Here is a 20,579-nt window from a genome sequence, read left to right as displayed (position 1 = left end):
TAGGCACCACCAGCTGGGTCTTCGAGTCCCAGCCCCTGCCTCACAGTGATTTACCTCTCTGCTGGGTTCCCTTGGCACCCAAAACATACTGCTGGGGAAGGTTTTATGACTGCTCTTGTGGCTTCCCTTTGCTTCCCCATCAGAAAGTCACTTTTCTGCGAGGAAACAAAAATCTGCGGGAAACAAATTCTGTGCATGTACAGTGGCGCAAAACTTCCCCAGGAGTAATCAGCTGCACTCCTCTGGCTCCTGGAAGAAACTGACTGGCTTCTCCCTGCAGCCTCTCTAGGCCACTTAGAGGACTTAGCTCCACTGCTCCGTTCCTCAGATGGGCATGACAGGACCCTGACGCCTCCAGCAGGGGGCCTCTGGGCCTAGTCCACCCCATCATACTTATGATATACATTTATTAATTTGTGATCAGGAGCTTAATGAAGCTGGAGTTACCACTTGTAGAAAGCAGAGTTACTTGGTTTCCAGCAGAAGGTTCATTTAATTTGGTCTCCCTTAATGCCTATTAATATTTTCCATCACAATTCCTCTCCATTTCCTCCATACAGGCTCAGACCCTTCAAAGACTTACACACCTGCTGAACTTCACACACTGTGTATTCCCATTTACTTCAAATGAGACCCCTCACCAGTGTATAAAACGTTAAGCATGTGCTGTATCAGAATTGTACTTTATATATTGATTTTATGATATATTCTGTTTTTCTGGCACATGCCTGGGTCAAAACCCAATATCACTATGGTAGGGAATTGTTTTCAGGAAAAAAAAAAAAAGTCATGTCCTCACCCACTCCCCCTCTAGTCATAAGCCAGGATCTTACAGCTCTGAGCTATCTACTTGTTCTTTACTACTGTAATCCCTGGTTTCCTTCACAGCCCTTAACTAAATTTGCTTGATAAGACATTGCCTCAGAAACTTCCCTAGGAAACCAATTAAACTGTAATCGGCCATTATTTTCTGTAACAACAACACACAAAACATGGCAATGAAGTTCTACCCATGGCACAATGCTAAAATTTAACTTGGGGAAAAACAATGGATTTATTATGTTTATTAGGTCATCTAGTCTAGTCCCTCTCAGGACTGATCCCTTCTGCATGTTCTGCAGCAGTTTGTCTAAGCCACCTTCCTTCTGAATTATGAGATGCTTCTGTGTATGCGGATCAAACACACACTGGCTTTAGTTTTGCAGCCATATCACACTGCATATCTACTTTTTTTCCACTATCACCCCTAGTTCTCTTTCAGCATTATTGCTTTTCACACATCTTCCTTCCCACTAAATCTCTGTGTTACCAACTGTTTCCCCTGAACAGATTAGCTCATATTTTTGCTGGCAGAATCTTATTTTATTATTTCCTATCTAGCATCCTTTAAGTTATAATGTTCATGCAATGTTTAAAATTACATTTTGAGATGGTATTGGCTTTATGTAAAAGCTCCTTGAAGACAACACAAAATTATTATTACGAGAGTTTAAGAATTAAGTAGCTTGCTTTAATTTTGTTTGGCAGCTGTTTTTAAAAGTTTTATTATTTTGCAGCCTGAGGTCAGATCATATCATAGATAAGGCTAAAATTTAATCACAGGTATTTTTGGTAAAAATCATGGACAAGTCATGGGGCAACAAATAAAAATTCACAGCCTGCCCATGACTTTTACCAAAAATACCCCGATTAAATCTCCAATTCTGGGGCTCCATTGCACTAGGGGGGAGCCTGCTCCAGTGCTGGGGGTTGACTGTCACCCTACCACTGGGGACCACTCTCTGGATGGCCTCCAGGCACCCCAGGGTTGCTACTTCAGCTGCCCAGGGACCGCTGTTCGGGCACTCCCCAGAGTAAGCCACATCGGTCGCTGTTCCAGCAGTCCCAGGAGCCAGCTACCCAGGATTGCCTGAGCAACGGCCGGTGCAGCTGGCCCTGGGGCAGCCCCCAGGACCACTGCTCAGACATCCCCCTGGGGCTCTCCAGAACTGCTGCATGGGTGGTCCTTAGGACCAGCCGCACTGGCCACTGCTGGCCAGGACCACCGTACCAGCTGGTCCTGGGTCACTCCGGCAACAGTCGGTGCGGATGGCAGTGGAGTGCCCAAGCTTGAAGTCATGGAATCAGTGACTTCTACAACCTTTGTAAAAGAATTGCAGCCTTAATCATAGAAATATAGATCTGGAATGCACCTCAAGAGGTCATATAACCGCAGGCTGAGGCAGGAATAAGTATATTTAGACTATTCATAACGGGTACTCACCTAAACTGTTCTTAGAAACCTCGACTAACAGGAATGCCACAATCTCCCTTGGTAACCTGTTCTTCAGATTAATTATACTTTATCATATAGTAAAGAAAACCAACTCCCTCTCTACTTCCATTATGCATAGCTCCTCTCACAAAGCTGTATCTTTTAACTGATTGGTACATTTGCCTAAATGTCCATTAAGTTGTTGCTATTTGTGAATCCTGTCTGATTTAGGAGTTTTCTTCTAATTTCCCATCAGTGTAGCACTATCAATGCAAGCAATCTCAGTATAATTCACTCTACAAGGCACGTAAACTTAAGGGCATACGTTTTTATTTATTTTAGGTTTACCTGTTGTTTTAAATACATAAACCCAGTTTAGTATTGGGAATACTTTGCATTTTACTAAAACATACCCTGCAAGACAAATCTACATTTCAGAATGGAGTTCACAGGATCTGTATCTGAAACCACTGTTCAGCAAAAGTGCCAGAGTAAGGAGGTAAAACACACATATTTCAAGAATGTGAGACAGACGATATCGTTGCTGCGGACTGCAGCCTTCTAGCTCATTCTTTCTGTTTAAAGTACAGGAACCTGTTTTAAATTCATGGGGGCAGATTCATTTCTCCCTCAACTGCTGAAAAACCATTTAACCAGGAACAATGAAGTTGTTTAGTAAATTGCAGCACAAGCAGTGCGGTGCAGTTACACCAAAGATCTCCAGAACAATTTGGAGAGAATGGGCTCTCTAGCTGCCCTCACTTTTGAAAAACCTTGACTTTGGTAGGCAGGCCTGGCAGTCATGCCACTATGCGAGGAGTTAACTGTTCATATCCTCAAGCTCACACACTGTTCGTTTACTTCCAACACAGATCTGAGAGCAAGAAGGGCTTTTTAATTTCATGTAGAAAATTTAGTGCTGGTGAAAGGTGGAAGACTGACAGCCCTAGGGACTTCAGTTCTGTCATTAGCCATTGACCTGGTTCCAAGCAGGCAGCCACAGTGCAAACTTCACCATACCATTCCATCAACATGCCTAAAGGCAGAAGTGGAAATACAACCTCCAAAAAGCAAAAGAGTAGCTCCTTTTCCAAGCACCTTGGATCATTTATATGATAGATATTTACCCAAAAGCTGCGATGAGTAGTTCATTTCATAATTCAGTACACTGTTGTCAGGTGACATTTTAATTTAAAAAAGGGAGGGCAAAGTGTAGACAGCACTAGGTCAATGGAAGAATTCTTCCATCAATCTAGCTGCTGCTTCTTTATGCCAATGTGCTGCTGTAGCATTTTAAGCATAGACGAGCCCCAAATCACCTAGGATAACTGCTCCTGATCCTAGAGTCAACAGTCAGGAATGGCACTATTCACAGCAAGAAGGGACATAATTAGAAGCTAGGCAAATACTGCAAAGAGGATTCATAAATACTGTTTGGAATAATCCCTGAATTTGCTAGGATGATCTATACAAGCATTTTTAATACTTCTTCACAAGAATATTCATGGTAAGACAAAGTGTCCCGAATAATGTACAAATATGTATATGCAAGCATTCACACTGCAAATAAATATTATCTCCTAGATAGGGAAGTGGCACTTATGAGAGCAGTTCTCCCAACCCACAGACACAATAATCCAAAAGGAGAGAGATGTAGATGTGTCATCTCAATGCACCCTTTGCAAAACAGATTGTGCATCTGAAAGCAAAACAGAATTACTCTGTGTGAATGTGACAAGAAAAAAACATGAACAGTAAGTCTGCAAAAGAGCCAATACATCTCTCTTTAGAGCATGAGGATTCAGTTGTTTTCAAAGCTAGGGTCCATATATGTAGCTAAATGTAATACATTCTCTTGTGGAAAAGAGACTAGGGAAAGCTTTAAAAGCATCCAAAATCTCCCTCAGTGTTTATCTCCTGCTGGCTCTCCCCTTCCTCATTCCCATCATAACCTTCCCCAAAACACATAAAAGTCCCCCAATGAATTAAATCAGACTTCTTTCCTGTTTGTAGATGTTAGGTAACACCACCATCATATTTAATATTGAACAGATAATACTGGAAAAATTACTCACAAAGAGCCCAAAGGCTGAACTATTTTTGTATATTTCGCAAACAGCTGGGGGTTAGGGTTGGGTCCAGTTCTCAGAATAAATTGCTTGTTCATCTAGCCTCTACTCATAGTCATGTTCTTCCCCAAGATTTATCCGAGCAAGGGTGGGTGAATCTAATGACTTCCTGCCAACTACATCAAAGACAGACTATTTATACAGGGCCTCAAAATGCATGGCATTCATTAACCATCACCACCCTTGTGAAGTAGGTTATACACCTTTTCACCAGTGAATGATAGCAACTTGACAACCTTCACGTTATTAACCTTGTTACATGTTACTGATTAACATAACGAATGTCATTAAAGGCTACCAGACATTGATCAATCAATCAATCTACCCGTAGGATTAGCAGTGTGAAATCTGTTAAGAGCCCTTGTCCAGGACAGCATCAAAGAACATAGAACAAGTGCTGTGTATGTACCAACTTAATGCTTAAGAGTTCTTAAGGAGAATGACACTGATTTTGTTGCTTTGCAAGAAACTCATGCTGCAGACTATAAGCAAGCTGTAAAATATAAAATTAATGGCTATGAACTCGTTGTCACCATGAATGATGCAAAATATGGTCTCACCAAGTACATCAGGCATGGACTTAAGATGTCTATCCTGGAGGAATCCAGGGTGCTCATTATGGTCTGTTGTCTGATTCTTAGGTCAGCAACAGAGATTCCCATGTTAACTTGTAAGTTAATGGAGAGGGTTTTATTGGCCCATCTCACCCCATCTTTGAAGTCATGCTACCAAAGGAACAGGCCAGTTTCGGACTGGGACGAAGTTGCTGCAACCAGGTTCACACCACTACTAGTTATATTGAGGGGGGCTGCCAGCAGAATGTAAGAATCAAAACAGCACTGCCTGATTTATCCACTGTCTATGATGCAGTATGGAGATATGGGCTATTGCCCAAGGCATCAAGGGTCATCAAATACCATAGCACTATGTGACTCCTGGCCACAATGTTGAGCAAATGTAACCTAGGTGTCCTTTTGAATGGGCAGATCAGCAAAGCACATGCCCTCTGTGGTGGTTTACTTCAAGGATCTGCGTTGTCCCCCTTTCACTATACAATACCTATATTAATGCTTTACCTGACACAATTTTGGATATGTTATCAGCATAAATGAACATCACTCTTGCAGTACAGGCAAAGACCTCACTGACATCAGTGACACCCTCTCCACCAGCTTCAAGATAATGTAGGAATACTTTCAGTACTGGAAGCTCTGCCCCAGTGCCGCCAAAAGCTTAGTAAGAGCCTTTTCCCTAAGCAACAAAGCTGTCGAGGAACCACTTAACGTCATCTTTCACCATCAACAGATCCGAAATGAGCCCTGTCTGAAGTGTAACTCTAGGGAGAAGCTTGTCTTTTAAAGCTCATCTGGAAAAGACACGTGAAAAGGTAAAAGCAACAATTAGCCTTATCTGAAAACTCACAGGAGCTGCTAACAGGGAGTTTTGCAAGGGAGTTCTCCAGGTGAAGGAGGAGCACAGACAGCATCTGTGGGCAGAGAGGAGCGGACAGGGAACTGTAGACGGGAATTTGCGAGAGTTTGACAGAGGGAGGCTTACAATGGTGAGGAGGACCCGCAACACCTGTGCCAGCACTGCTTCTGTCTCCTCCACCTGCGCCTGTAGCCAGACAGAGCACCAAAGCATGGATGCTTTTACCCAGATTCTGGTGTGGGCTTGCAAAGACTGTAATTTGCAATTTCCACTTACTGATATCCAGGTTGGGGGTGGCATCCAATGTGAAAGGTGCCTGCTGGTGGAATCTCTCAGGCAGCAGGTGGGAGAGCTACAGGAGGAGGTGGCCAGGCTGAGGAACATCTATGTCCATGAGCAATTCCTGGACAGTATCCATGTGGAGACAGCTGATGGTGCTGTCCCAGTTGACAGGACTACCGACACACCAGTGGAGGAGGAGATGCCTCAGGGTGTATCTGACACACCAGTGGAGGAGGAGGCTCAGGGTGGACACAGCCAGCTGGTTACTTCTAGCAGCAGGCAGTGCTCCACCGCTGCTGCGAACCCTCCTGTTGTGGTAAAAGATAACCATTATGCTCTTCTTGATACAGGAGAGAAGAAATCACCCCCAACAGTGAAGGGGGTGAAGCCTCGTACCCCTAAGGCTGGGAGGTCTGCTGCCACCACTGATAAGAAACGTAGGGTAGTGGTGGTTGGAGACTCTCTGCTGAGGGGGACAGAGACACCCATCTGTCGCCCTGACCGTTCATCCCGGGAGGTATGCTGCCTGCCAGGGGCCCGTATCCGAGATGTTACAGAGGCTTTGTCGAGAATTATCCGGCCTTCTGACTACTATCCCATGCTACTCATCCATGTGGGCACAAATGATACTGCGAGGTGTGACGCTGAGCAGATCAAGAGTGACTACAGGGCTCTGGGAGTACGGGTTAAGGAGTTTGGAGCGCAGGTGGTATTCTCTTCGATTCTTCCTGTTGAAGGTAGGGGTCCGGGCAGAAACAGATGCATCGTGGAGGTGAATGCCTGGCTGCAAAGATGGTGTCGCCAGGAGGGCTTTGGCTTCCTCGACCACGGGATGCTATTTGAGGAAGGACTGCTAGGAACAGATGGCGTTCACCTTTCGAAGCGGGGAAAGGCCTTATTTGCGCACAGACTGGCTAACCTAGTAAGGAGGGCTTTAAACTAGGTTCGACGGGGACAGGTGAGCAAAGCCCACAGGTAAGTGGGGAACAAGACCTGGGAGATGGGTTGGAAACAGGAGGGAGCACAGGCTATAATGGCAGAGAGGAAGGAGGGTCAGGGCGAAGCTGGGAGGCAAGATCAAACCAGTATCTTAGATGCCTTTATACAAATGCAAGAAGTATGGGTAATAAGCAGGAAGAACTGGAAGTGCTAATAAATAAATACAACTATGACATTATTGGCATTACTGAAACTTGGTGGGATAATACACACGACTGGAATGTTGGTGTGGATGGGTATAGTTTGCTCAGGAAGGATAGACAGGGGAAAAAGGGAGGAGGTGTTGCCTTATATATTAAAAATGTACACACTTGGACTGAGGTGGAGATGGACATAGGAGACGGAAGGGTGGAGAGTCTCTGGGTTAGGCTAAAAGGGGTAAAAAACACAGGTGATGTCGTGCTGGGAGTCTACTACAGGCCACCTAATCAGGCGGAAGAGGTGGATGAGGCTTTTTTCAAACAACTAACAAAATCATCCAAAGCCCAAGATTTGGTGGTGATGGGGGACTTCAACTATCCAGATATATGTTGGGAAAATAACACCGCGGGGCACAGACTATCCAATAAGTTCCTGGACTGTATTGCAGACAACTTTTTATTTCAGAAAATTGAAAAAGCTACTAGGGGGGAAGCTGTTCTAGACTTGATTTTAACCAACAGGGAGGAACTTGTTGAGAATTTAAAAGTAGAAGGAAGATTGGGTGAAAGTGATCATGAAATCATAGAATTTGCAATTCTAAGGAAGGGTAGAAAGGAGTACAGCAGAATAGAGACAACGGATTTCAGGAAGGCGGATTTTGGTAAGCTCAGAGAGCTGATAGGCAAGGTCCCATGGGAATTAAGACTGAGGGGAAAAACAACTGAGGAAAGTTGGCAGTTTTTCAAAGGGACGCTATTAAGGGCCCAGAAGCAAGTTATTCCGATGGTTAGGAAAGATAGAAAATGTGGCAAAAGACCACCTTGGCTTACCCTTGAGATCTTGCGTGACCTACAAAATAAAAAGGCGGCATATAAAAAATGGAAACTAGGTCAGATCACGAAGGATGAATATAGGCAAATAACACAGGAATGCAGAGGCAAGATTAGAAAAGCAAAGGCACAAAATGAACTCAAACTAGCTATGGGAATAAAGGGAAACAAGAAGACTTTTTATCAATACATTAGAAGCAAGAGGAAGACTAAGGACAGGGTAGGCCCACTGCTCAATGAGGAGGGGGTAACAGTAACGGGAGACTTGGAAATGGCAGAGATGCTTAATGACTTCTTTGTTTCGGTCTTCACTGAGAAGTCTGAAGGAATGTCTAGTATAGTGAATGCTTACGGGAAGAGGGTAGGTTTAGAAGAGAAAATAAGGAAAGAGCAAGTAAAAAAGCACTTAGAAAAGTTAGATGCCTGCAAGTCACCAGGGCCTGATGAAATGCATCCTAGAATACTCAAGGAGTTAATAGAGGAGGTATCTGAGCCTCTAGCTATTATCTTTGGGAAATCATGGGAGACGGGGGAGATTCCAGAAGACTGGAAGGGGGCAAATATAGTGCCCATCTATAAAAAGGGAAATAAAAACAACCCAGGAAACTACAGACCAGTTAGTTTAACTTCTGTGCCAGGGAAGATAATGGAGCAGGTAATCAAAGAAATCATCTGCAAACACTTGGAAGGTGGTAAGGTGATAGGGAATAGCCAGCATGGATTTGTAAAGAACAAATCGTGTCAAACTAATCTGATAGCGTTCTTTGATAGGATAACGAGCCTTGTGGATAAGGGAGAAGCGGTGGATGTGATATACCTAGACTTTAGTAAGGCATTTGATACAGTTTCGCATGATATTCTTATAGATAAGCTAGGAAAGTACAATTTAGATGGGGCTACTATAAGGTGGGTGCATAACTGGCTGGATAACCGTACTCAGAGAGTAGTTGTTAATGGCTCCCAATCCTGCTGGAAAGGTATAACAAGTGGGGTTCCGCAGGGGTCTGTTTTGGGACCAGTTCTGTTCAATATCTTCATCAACGATTTAGATGTTGGCATAGAAAGTACGCTTATTAAGTTTGCGGACGATACCAAACTGGGAGGGATTGCAACTGCTTTGGAGGACAGGGTCAAAATTCAAAATGATCTGGACAAATTGGAGAAATGGTCTGAGGTAAACAGGATGAAGTTCAATAATGATAAATGCAAAGTGCTCCACTTAGGAAGGAACAATCAGTTTCACACATACAGAATGGGAAGAGACTGTCTAGGAAGGAGTATGGCAGAAAGAGATCTAGGGGTCATAGTGGACCACAAGCTTAATATGAGTGAACAGTGTGATACTGTTGCAAAAAAAGCAAACGTGATTCTGGGATGCATTAACAGGTGTGTTGTAAACAAGACACGAGAAGTCATTCTTCCGCTTTACTCTGCGCTGGTTAGGCCTCAACTGGAGTATTGTGTCCAGTTCTGGGCACCGCATTTCAAGAAAGATGTGGAGAAATTGGAGAGGGTCCAGAGAAGAGCAACAAGAATGATTAAAGGTCTTGAGAACATGACCTATGAAGGAAGGCTGAAGGAATTGGGTTTATTTAGTTTGGAAAAGAGAAGACTGAGAGGGGACCTGATATCAGTTTTCAGGTATCTAAAAGGGTGTCATCAGGAGGAGGGAGAAAACTTGTTCACCTTAGCCTCCAATGATAGAACAAGAAGCAATGGGCTTAAACTGCAGCAAGGGAGATTTAGGTTGGACATTAGGAAAAAGTTCCTAACTGTCAGGGTAGTTAAACACTGGAATAGATTGCCTAGGGAAGTTGTGGAATCTCCATCTCTGGAGATATTTAAGAGTAGGTTAGATAAATGTCTATTAGGGATGGTCTAGACAATATTTGGTCCTGCCATGAGGGCAGGGGACTGGACTCGATGACCTCTCGAGGTCCCTTCCAGTCCTAGAGTCTATGAGTCTATGAGGAGCAACATGGGGTGCCAATGTGCACACACTTCGAACAGCCACTGTAGAACGGATATACTTGATCACTAAATTTAGTACACTAGTCTGAGCAGGCAGCTCTCACATTCCAAATCTCTGGATGTGTAGCTTAATGCCACAAAGAGAATTACAGATGCAACATTAAAATCAACATCTGTTCAATGGATGCCCACTCTGGCATGTATATCTGGCTGCACCCAAGATCTGGAGTGACAGGCATCGAGAGAGAGACAGTTACAAGTGAACCATGACCAACTTGAACTTATCAATCCATGAGGACCTCCAGAACTTTACGAAGACATGCAAGAAATCGTGCAAGCCTTTTTGGCATTGGGCTAAAGCTCTTAAAAATGTCCTAATTCAGGGGTTCTCAAACATCATTGCATGGGGACCCCCTTCTGACAACAAAGTTACAACATGACCCCGGGATTGAGGGAGGCATGGAGCCTGAGCCCTGCCACCTTGGATAAGGGTGGAGCTTGGGCATCAGCTTCAGGTCCCAGCAAGTCTAATGCTGACCCTGACAAACCCTTTAAAATGGGGTCACAGCCCACTTTGGGGTTCCAACCCACAGTTTGAGAACCGCTGCCCTAATTCGATCTGGAGGCACACTGGAAAGAATTCTGGGCTAATACTAATGTCTCAAACAACATCTGATTGCCAACCCACAAAAGAACTTCCAGAACTTTCAATCTATGCCAGAAACAATGATCCACACTGAACATTTTCAGAACATAGCATGGCAGGTGCTGTCATCTCTTACATCTCTGGAAGATGAGACACAATGTAACTGTGGACACCAGTCACAAACTATGGACCACACTGTAAAAAATAGTGCCCGTGTCGATCTTTTGCTGGTGGCATCTCAGACTTACACCAAGCCACTTCTGAAGCTACTCATTTATCTGGACTCGGCTATTTGAACATTGCTAATCACTTCTTTTGCCATACAATGATGATGGTAGGTGAATACATCAAAGCAGAGAGAAAGTAAGCAACTTGCCTGAGGATTACACAGTTATTAGCAGAGCTAAGGATAGTACCTAGAAATCCTGACTTACTGCTCTAACCATTAAAAAAAAAAGCAAAGGAAAAAAAACTGGCAGTATGTTAGTTAAGGGTATTTGAGGATTGTTTAATTGTAATTCACTCAGCCACAGGAAGAGAGTGAAGAATTCAGCAGTCTGTGTATGTGCAATGAAAGTACAATAGACCACGTTAAGTCTTTTTCCTTCAAGACTTTTTCTCAGATCATTCATGGTGTTATTCTCTGTCTGCATGTCCAAGACTGGCAATGAATGGCACACTGGTAAAATATTGCTCCCGTTTCCAAATACTGAGCTCAAGCCTGACTGTGAATTTGGGAGGGAAAAAAAACCCCGCAAGAAGCCATCTTCCAAAGCAGGCTAACAGCATTTTGGGCTGTATAAGTAGAAGCACTGCCAGCAGATCGAAGGACACGATCATTTCCCTCTATTCGGCATTGGTGAGGCCTCATCTGGAGTATTGTGTCCAGTTTTGGGTCCCACACTACAAGAAGGATGTGGAAAAATTGGACAGAGTGCAGCAGAGGGCAACAAAAATGATTAGGGGGCTGGAGCACATGACTTATGAGGAGAGGCTGGGGGAACTGGGATTATTTAGTCTACAGAAGAGAAGAATGAGCTGCTTTCAACTACCTGAAAGGGGGTTCCAAAGAGGATGGATCTAGACTGTTCTCAGTGGTACCAGATGACAAAACAAGGAGTAATGGTCTCAAGTTGCAGTGGGGGAGATATAGGTAGGATATTAGGAAATACTATTTCACTAGGAAGCTGGTGAAGCACTGGAATGGGTTACCTAGGGAGGTGGTGGAATCTCCTTCCTTAGAGGTTTTTAAGGTCAGGCGTGACAAAGCCCTGGCTGAGATGATTTAATTGGGGACTAGTCCTGCTTTGAGCAGGGGGTTAGACTAGATGACCTCCTGAGGTCCCTTCCAACCCTGATATTCTGTGATTCAAAGTTCCACACGCTCCTTCTGTCAGAAGTCTTCTTTTTCCACTGGTCAGATCTGGGCCGTTATTGAACAGTTTGTTCAGCCCCTGCCGGAGGGCCTGAGCCCCTGACTGTTTATTGCCCCACCCTGATCCAGGGCTGGGGCTTGCTAATATTAAACTGTTCGCTCAGCCCCTGCCTGAGGGCCTCAGCTGGTGACTGTTTGCTGCTCTGCCAGGCTAATTCCCCCGATTCGCTGGACCTAAGTAGTGAGGCAGCCTGGTTCCCAGTCGCCGCGAAGGAGAACGAACCCTGACCGAACTCCGACAGGCCTCCTTTCCATGGGTCCAGATGATAAAGATATCATCAATGTAGCGCAAGTAGAGTAGGGGCATAAGGGGATGAGAGCTGAGGAAGTGTTGTTCTAAGTCAGCCACAAAAATGTTGGCATATTGAGGGGTCATGCAGGTACCCCTAGCAGTCCCGCTGACTTGGAAGGTATAAATTGTCCCCAAATCTGAAATAGTTGTGGATGAGAACAAAGTCACAAAGTTCAGCCACCAGGTTTGCAGTGATGGTATCGGGGATGCTATTCCTGATGACACCTACAGAATCTCTGCCAAGAATTCTTAAAACTGCAATACCCACCTGGTGAAGTGAAGAAACAGACTGACAGAGCCAGAAGGGTACCAAGAAGTCACCTACTACAGGACAGCCCCAACAACAGTAACAGAATGCCACTAGCCGTCACCTACAGCCCCCAACTAAAACCTCTGCAGTGCATCATCAAGGATCTATAACCTATCCTGAAGGACGATCCCTCACTCTCACAAACCTTGGGAGATGGGCCAGTCCTTGCTTACAGACAGCCCCCCAACCTGAAGCAAATACTCACCAGCAACTACACACTACACAACAAAAACACCAACCCAGGAGCCAAACCCTACTACAAACCCCAGTGCCAACTCTGTCCATATATCTATTCAAGAGACATCATCATAGGACCTACCCACATCAGCCACACCATCTAGGGCTCGTTCACCTCCACATCTACCAATGTGATATATGCCATCATGTGCCAGCAATGCCCCCCTGCCATGTACATTGGTCAAACCGGACAGTCTCTATGCAAAAGAATAAATGGACACAAATCTGACATCAGGAATCATAACATTCAAAAACCAGTAGGAGAACACTTCAATCTCTGTGATCACTCATTAACAGACCTCTAAGTGGCAATTCTTCAACAAAAAAACTTCAGAAACAGACTCCAACGTGAAGCTGCAGAACTGGAATTAATTTGCAAACTAGATACCATCAGATTAGGCCTGAATAAAGACTGGGAGTGGTTGGGTCATTACAAAACCTAAACGTAATTTCCCCAATACTAATTTCTCCCTACTGTTACTCACATCTTCCTGTCAACTGTCTGTAATGGGCCACTCTCTTACCACTTCAAAAGTTATTTTTCCTCCCTTGGTATCCTGCTGTTAATTATCTTATCTCGTTAGACTGACCTAACACTTGGTAAAGCAACCCCCATCCTTTCATGTATTTATACCTTATACCTGCTCCTGTATCTTTTACTTCATACATCTGATGAAGAGGATTCTAGCCCATGAAAGCTTACGCACAAATAAATTTGTTAGTCTCTAAGGTGCCACAAGGACTCCTCATTGTTTGTCTTTTTGTGTTTTTGTTTCTTTGGGTTTTATTATTTTTTTTTTTTTTTTGCTGATACAGACTAACACAGCTACCACTGAAACTTATAGCAACTGAGCCATGTTCAGTGGAAGGATTCTGCTCAGTATGTGTTGGGTTCATAGTATGACAGTCCACAGCCATCAGCATCTCAGAGAGAACAGGATTCCTCAAGGCCTCTCAGCATTTGAAAGAGGAGACGACACTTATTTGACAGACAAAGTTTCTCAGGGAATAGTCAGAAAGCCAGCACAAAAAAGAACCACCAGTGAGTACTCTACTTTGGATTGCACAGTTCACCAGAAGCATTATCACCAGCATTATTAACAATGGAATGAGCAATGACTATCAGGGAATGGAAACATGCATTCCCACAGGGTACATCCACATTGCACCTGGGAGCATGCTTCCCAGCTGAGACAGACAAACACTAGTTCTACTCGAGCAGTGTAGCTGGTGGTAGCTCAGGCTAGCCCAGGGGTTCCAGGCAGGTTTGTACTCAGGCAACCAGCCCAAGCTACTGCCCTTACTGCCATTTTAGCCATGGATACATTTTGCACACTGATATTTACTTTAAGACTATTAGAGGAACAAATAGTCAAAAGGTTCTCTGTAGAACAGGATATAATTGGGTATGCCACAATTGCATTTGAGTTCTAAAGCACACAGGTTGTCATAGTTACAAACAACCTGAGCTTTTGTTCTTCCTATGTGCTTATTTACTTTCATTTTCTTGCTCAAACACTCCTTCCCACCACTACCCTGGAAGATGTTTACCGTTTAGAAAATAAGTGGGCCTGTTCTACTTTTCACAGTCTTGACAGTGAGCAGCAGATTTGCCATGGTAGTGACATACAGGTGAACATAGCAACAGTGAGGACATAGTGACACGGAAGGGCTTTGGCAGTGTGTCTGCTCACACCCACGGTAGGTCAATCTGGGTGCTCAGACGTGGAAGCTGATCACAAAAGTTAACTCAGCAGTGAAGACATATCCTAATGGATCACACTATTAGAAAAATCTCCTCCACAATATTCAGCCTAACCTTATGAAGGCTTTTGACCTGGTCAGAAGAAAAAAAAAGTCTTTTCCAACTGCTAGAGAGGCATGGTTGCACCCCATTCTCCTCAGTCTGATTCAATCCTTCCCCAATGGCATGATGTCTGAAGTTCAGTATTATGGTGGCCAACCTGACAGCTTTGAAATCTGCCGTGGTGTCAAACAGCAATGTATTTTGGCACCAACACTCTTCAGTACATTCTTCTTTCTCACCTAGCACCAGCGATGTACATCACCATATGTCAGGATTCCTTCCCCACTCGAAACTCTAGGGTACAGATGTAAGGACCCGCATGAAAGACCCTCAAGCTTATTGTACCATCTTAGGTTAAAAATTTTCCCAAGGCACAAATTCCACCTTGTCCTTGAACAGAATGCTGCCACCACCAAGTGAGTTAGACAAAGATTCAGGAAAAGGACCAGTTGGAGTTCCTATTTCCCCAAAATATGCCCCCAAGCCCTTCACCCCTTTTCCTGGGAAGGCTTGAGAATACTCTACCAACCAGATAGGTAACAAAGTGAGCACAGACCAGATCCTTAGGTTTTAGGGCACTAAAACCCAGTTAGGTTCTTAAAAAAACCAAATAGACTTTATTATAAAGAAAGAAAAAGTAAAAGAAGCACCTCTGTAAAATCAGGACAGAAGATAACTTTACAGGGAAATCAGATTCAAAACATAGAGGATTTCCCCTCTAAGTAAAACTTTTAAGTTACAAAAACAAGGACAAACGTCCCTCTTAGCACAGGAAAAATTAACAAGCTAAAACAAAAGATAATCTAACACATTTCTTTGCTATTACTTACTATTTCTGCAATATTAGATGCTTAGTCCAGATATGCTGAGGGAGATGTATTTGCCCTGCCCTGGTTCCTTTGCTGACTGCGAGAGAACAGAACAAAGACCTTCCCCCACAGATATGAAAGTATCTTCTCTCCTTTTTGGTCCTTTTGGTCAGATGCCAAACAGGTTATCAGAGATTCTTAACCCTTTACAGGTAAGAAAGGATTTTATGCTACCCTTAGCTGTATGTTTATGACCCCATATCAGATCAGATAGAAAACTCTTCAACTTTACACATGTAAGAGCAAAAAGCAAAGTCAAACTCCTGTGATAACTAAAGTTTTTTTCCACCAATGACGCAGTGTTCATCACCTACACAGGAGTTCCAGCACCGTGGCAATAGCTTTGCTCTAGCTTTTGTTGAATTTTGACTAACCATCACTCTAAAGAAGATAATGATTATGGCACAAGGTGTGTCGACTGCATCAGATGTTTTAATATTTAGTTCCACACGAGAAGTTCTGCATAAGTTCTGCTATTCAGGATCAATTTTGAATAAGCTTGTCACCTAGAGACAAGTTAGTTCTTGCACCTGAAAGGCAGCTACCCCATTTGGTCACTGACCAAATGCATGTGGGAAAATAGGAAACTAACACTGAACACTAAAATGTGGGTCTATTAGACATGCACTCTGAGAATGCTTCTATATGGTAGTGAGACCTACACCACTTACTTACAGGATCAGAGAAGACTAACCACTTTCCGCACTTGCTGTCTTTGTTGTATTCTAAATATCAAGTGAGAAACCTGAGTTCCTGACACCAAAGTACTTGAGAAAGCAAAATTGCCAACTCTAATTTTTTCCCCAACTCATATGTTTCTGTTGGCTTGGTCATTTGTACTGGATAGACAATGGATGCATTCCAAAGGACCTCTTGTATGAGAACTTGCAAAAGATCCAAGGCCACTGGGATGACCTAGGCTTAAGTTCAAGGACGTTTGTAAGCAGGACTTGAAAAGTTTCAACACTGCAAGCTAGGAAGATTCAGCTAGCAACAGGACACAGTAGAAGGTTGTGCTGCACCAGGGAGTCAAAGAGGCTGAAGAGAGTTGTTTAAGAGAGAGGAAAGCGAAGATGGCATCAAGGGCTAGTAGCACACCAGTTTCATCCTCTGGTCTTGCACTTTTTGCCTGCATTATTTGTGGCAAGGACTGTTGCTTGAGAACTGGACTTTTTTGCCACTTGCGATGCAGCAGCATGACATGCAGTAACTGAACTGCTTTGGTGCTCACACCATCGTCTTTCGAGATGGATGGCTGCCATATAACTCACTGTGTCACCCTGAACTATGCCTTGCTTTTCTTAGTGCTTATATTCCTCAAATACTTGGCAACAATTAAGTCTCCACCATGCTCCTTATCTATTCACCAGAATATTGTAGCAAAAATGCTAAAGATATGAAATGTCACAAAATAATATATGTGAGATGGGATTCCCAAGAGAACAGTAAAACCAGTCACAAAATATCCTAAATATTGTAACCCACTAAGCTAATGAACCACTGCTTAAAGGAACATCAGTGGGGAAATTTAGATCATCCTTATGTCAACTAATGCCTCACTTATCAATCCAAAAGCAGAGTTTCTTTTCAAACATACTAAGTAGAATAGAAGGTAGTAATACCATTGAAAACAATGAGGCCAGGCCTCCCCTCTAAGGCTTTGTGTAGACTAGGATTTAAAGGTGTGCTGTTTGACTGGTTTAAGTATCTGATTCCAACACTTTCTAAGACTCATCAGGACAAGACAAGTTATACTTTAGCATATGTTTTGACAACAAACCCTTCACAACAGGGACCATCTTTTTGTTACATGTTTATATAGCGCATAGCACAAGAGTGCCTTAAGGCCACATACAAGAAGCCACCTAGTCAAGTTAAGGCCTAGTCTCCATTCGAGGTTTTAACTTGGCTAGTTTAGCATCTGCTAAAGTACAATTTAGTATATCTCATTGCCTAAGAAGGTGTTCAGTAGATTGAGCTAGTTAATATGATCTAACGTCACATCTTTAATCCAAGTCTACATAAAGCCCTAGAGGGAAAAAAAGCCTGAAGCCCAAATTCAGACACATTAATTTGAAGCCCTGAGTTATTCTGAATGATAACACTTTGTGGGAGAGATGAGGTGTAGTAACAACTTTCCCACAAAAAATAAACAGTGAGTTGGAAAGACATAAATGCAGAAATACTGCAGAAGTGGGAGTAGTGTCTTGGATGTAGCATTAAATCAAAAGAATACAGTCTGATTGGGTACTTGATCGGAGCAGTTTGCTGGAGTTGTGAGAGCATTGTGCTCTATGTAAATTATAAACTGGGTTTTCCTTTTATCATCTGATATCCCTTATCAACAATACACATACTTCTCTGATTAATTAGACTGAAAACAAAGTATCCTGTGTCTCGATCAAATCATGTCTACTGGAACAAGGAAAATAGCCCACTACTGGTGTTCAATCTTTCTTAACTGCTCAGAAGCCACTCAATAGAAGTTGGTGGTGCCTAGTTTTAGTGAACTAGGTTTGTGTGCTGGGCAGAATCTGTATATATGTGGGGGAAGAAAGGACGGAGAAACATCAAGGACCTGGGGGCAAGGTGCAAATAGGGATGGTTAAGACTCAGGCTAGAGACCTAGAGACTGACGGTCTAGAAGGAAGGAGTTGGTAGGGAAAGGACATAGGCTTATATAGTGTGTGTCAGAACAAGGATGCAGACTTAACACTAACAATCCACTAAAGTAGTATACATAATGGAAATAAATAGCATATGTGTGAGCTTGCACACCTCAGACCATGCAGCAGGTCAGCTGTGCCAAAGGATGCTCCTGGCCTCATGGATCTTACAGAGTAGTAGTGATGGTGCCTGTGAACAAGGAAGAATCATGATGTGAACAGCATTTCTTTCTATCCCACAAAAGTCAAGATAGGGTTTTGGGATAGGGAAGTGGAACATCAGTAAAAATCTAATAGAGTTGTCAGTTTCTGTGCCCTTATAATAGAGAGTGACAAGAAGGTACAGATTTAAAAGGTTTGGGTTTTATTTATATTTAAAAAGTTTCTCCTCTGAAGTATAACAACTAATATCTATATTTTAAGTGAATTGTAATCCTGTTGAAAGGTGCCAAATGGACAGCCCTGGAGACAGAAGACCTTCATTTAGCCACAGAACAGACACAGCAAGGGCAATAGCAGTTAAAGCTTCCATACAGACCCACAGGGACAACTTTGGGGGTCAGAGTATAGTTCAGTCTAAATAGCCCCTTTAGTCCTTCCCTGTTTAGTAAGACTACTAATATGGATACCAGTTAGAACAGGGATTGTCTGTTTTGTGTTTTTCTTCAGTGTCTAGCACAATGAGGTACAAGTCCATGAGTGGGGCTCCTTAATGCTACATAAAAAGACGGTTACTTACCTTTTCGTCACTGTTGTTCTTCGAGATGTGTTGTTCACGTCCATTCCACATTAGGTGTGCGCACGCCGCATGCATGAGCGTCAGAAACTTTTTCCCTTAGCAGTTCCCATTGGGCCAGCGGGGCCACCGCCAGAGTAGCGCCACTGCACCATGCATATATACCTCCGCTGGCCCAACCTCCTCCAGTTCCTTCTTGCTGGTGACTCCGACAGAGGGATAGGAGGGTGTGGTGGTGGAAAGGTTGTGAACACCACATCTCGAAGAACAACCGTTACGAAAAGGTAAGTAACCATCTTTTTTTCAAGTGCTTGTTCATGTCGATTCCACATTAGGTGAATCACAAGCTTATCTTTGGAGGAGGGTAGGAATCACGAAACAATAGACCGGAGGACCACCCTGCCGCGTCCTCCTGTGCCTGCTGGTTGACCGTGTAGTGGGTCGTGAAGGTGTGCACCAAGGACCAGGTGGCTGCCCTGCAGATCTCCTGGACTGGGACCTGTGCCAGGAAGGCAGCGGAAACTGCCTGTGCTCTGGTTGAGTGGGCCGTGACTGCCGGAGCCGGGCTGAGATTTATGCTGACCTTGGCTCTGGCTCGGCCTATTGGAGGAGTTGTTATTATTGCGCTGCCTTCTGTTGTCTCCGCCTCACCTGCGGTAAGGCTCCTGTCGAAGACAAGGCTGGTACTGGTGCTGGGGAGGAGGCTGCGGCTTAAAGGGCTTCCTCTGAGTTGCCGGGGTGTGCATACCCAGCGACTTGAGTGTAGCTCTAGAGTCCTTGAGGCTATGCAGCTTTGTGTCTATCTGGTCCGAGAAGAGTCTGGACCCTTCGAAGGGGAGGTCCTGGAGCGAATTCTGGACCTCAAGCGGCAGACCTGACTCCTGAAGCCACGCCGCATGCCGCATGACCACGCCTGACGCGATTGTCCTGGCTGCCGTGTCTGCTGAATTCAAGGATGCTTGGAGGGAGGTTTTCGCTATGGCCTTGCCTTCCTCCACCAGGGCCGTGAACTCCTGTTGGGAGCCATGCGGGAGGTTGTCCTTAAACTTCTCCACTGCCAACCAGGAGTTGAAGTTATGCCTGTTAAGGATGGCCTGCTGGTTAGCAATCCTCAACTGGAGGCCCCCGACGAATACAACTTCCTGCCGAACAGGTCTAGGCGTTTTGCTTCCTTGGCCTTAGGGGCCGGGGCTTGTGGCCCATAGCGCGCTCTCTCGTTTCTCATTTACCGCCATTCAGGTGGCAGAACAAGAAGTTGTATCCTTTTGACGGGGTGAAGTACTTGTGCTCCCCACCTTTGGCTGTTGGTGCTCTGGATGCCGAGGTCTGCCACATAGTTGTGTAATTAGACTGAATGGTCTTAATGAGCGGGAGCACTACTCTGGATGGACCTTCTGGGCTCATAATATCCACCCTGGAGTCCTCCTGCTCAACCGTCTCCTCGGCTTGCAACCCCAAGTTATGGGCCACCTTACGTAGCAGCTCTTGATGGGCTTTGTGGTCTATTGGCAAAGGTCCTCTTACTGCCGTATCTGCTACTGCTT

The 20,579-nt window shown here is 44.2% G+C and overlaps 1 protein-coding gene across 2 annotated transcripts in view; it reads right to left on the bottom strand.

The window, feature by feature from the left end:
* ABAT (4-aminobutyrate aminotransferase) overlaps positions 1 to 20,579 on the bottom strand; it is a 186,239-nt gene that overhangs the window by 125,582 nt on the left and 40,078 nt on the right. Inside the window, exon 2 of one of the 2 annotated variants that reach the window (XM_030577512.1) lies at positions 18,412 to 18,489. The exons of the other annotated variant lie outside the window; for it this stretch is intronic. Coding sequence (XP_030433372.1) covers positions 18,412 to 18,461 — 50 coding nt within the window. The 5' untranslated portion in view covers positions 18,462 to 18,489. The remainder of the gene's footprint in view (positions 1 to 18,411; positions 18,490 to 20,579) is intronic. 2 annotated transcript variants of the gene reach the window in all.

This window comes from Gopherus evgoodei, chromosome 10, assembly GCF_007399415.2.
Source record: "Gopherus evgoodei ecotype Sinaloan lineage chromosome 10, rGopEvg1_v1.p, whole genome shotgun sequence".
NCBI lineage: Eukaryota > Metazoa > Chordata > Testudines > Testudinidae > Gopherus > Gopherus evgoodei.
This window is presented reverse-complemented; position numbering and strand designations above follow the sequence as displayed.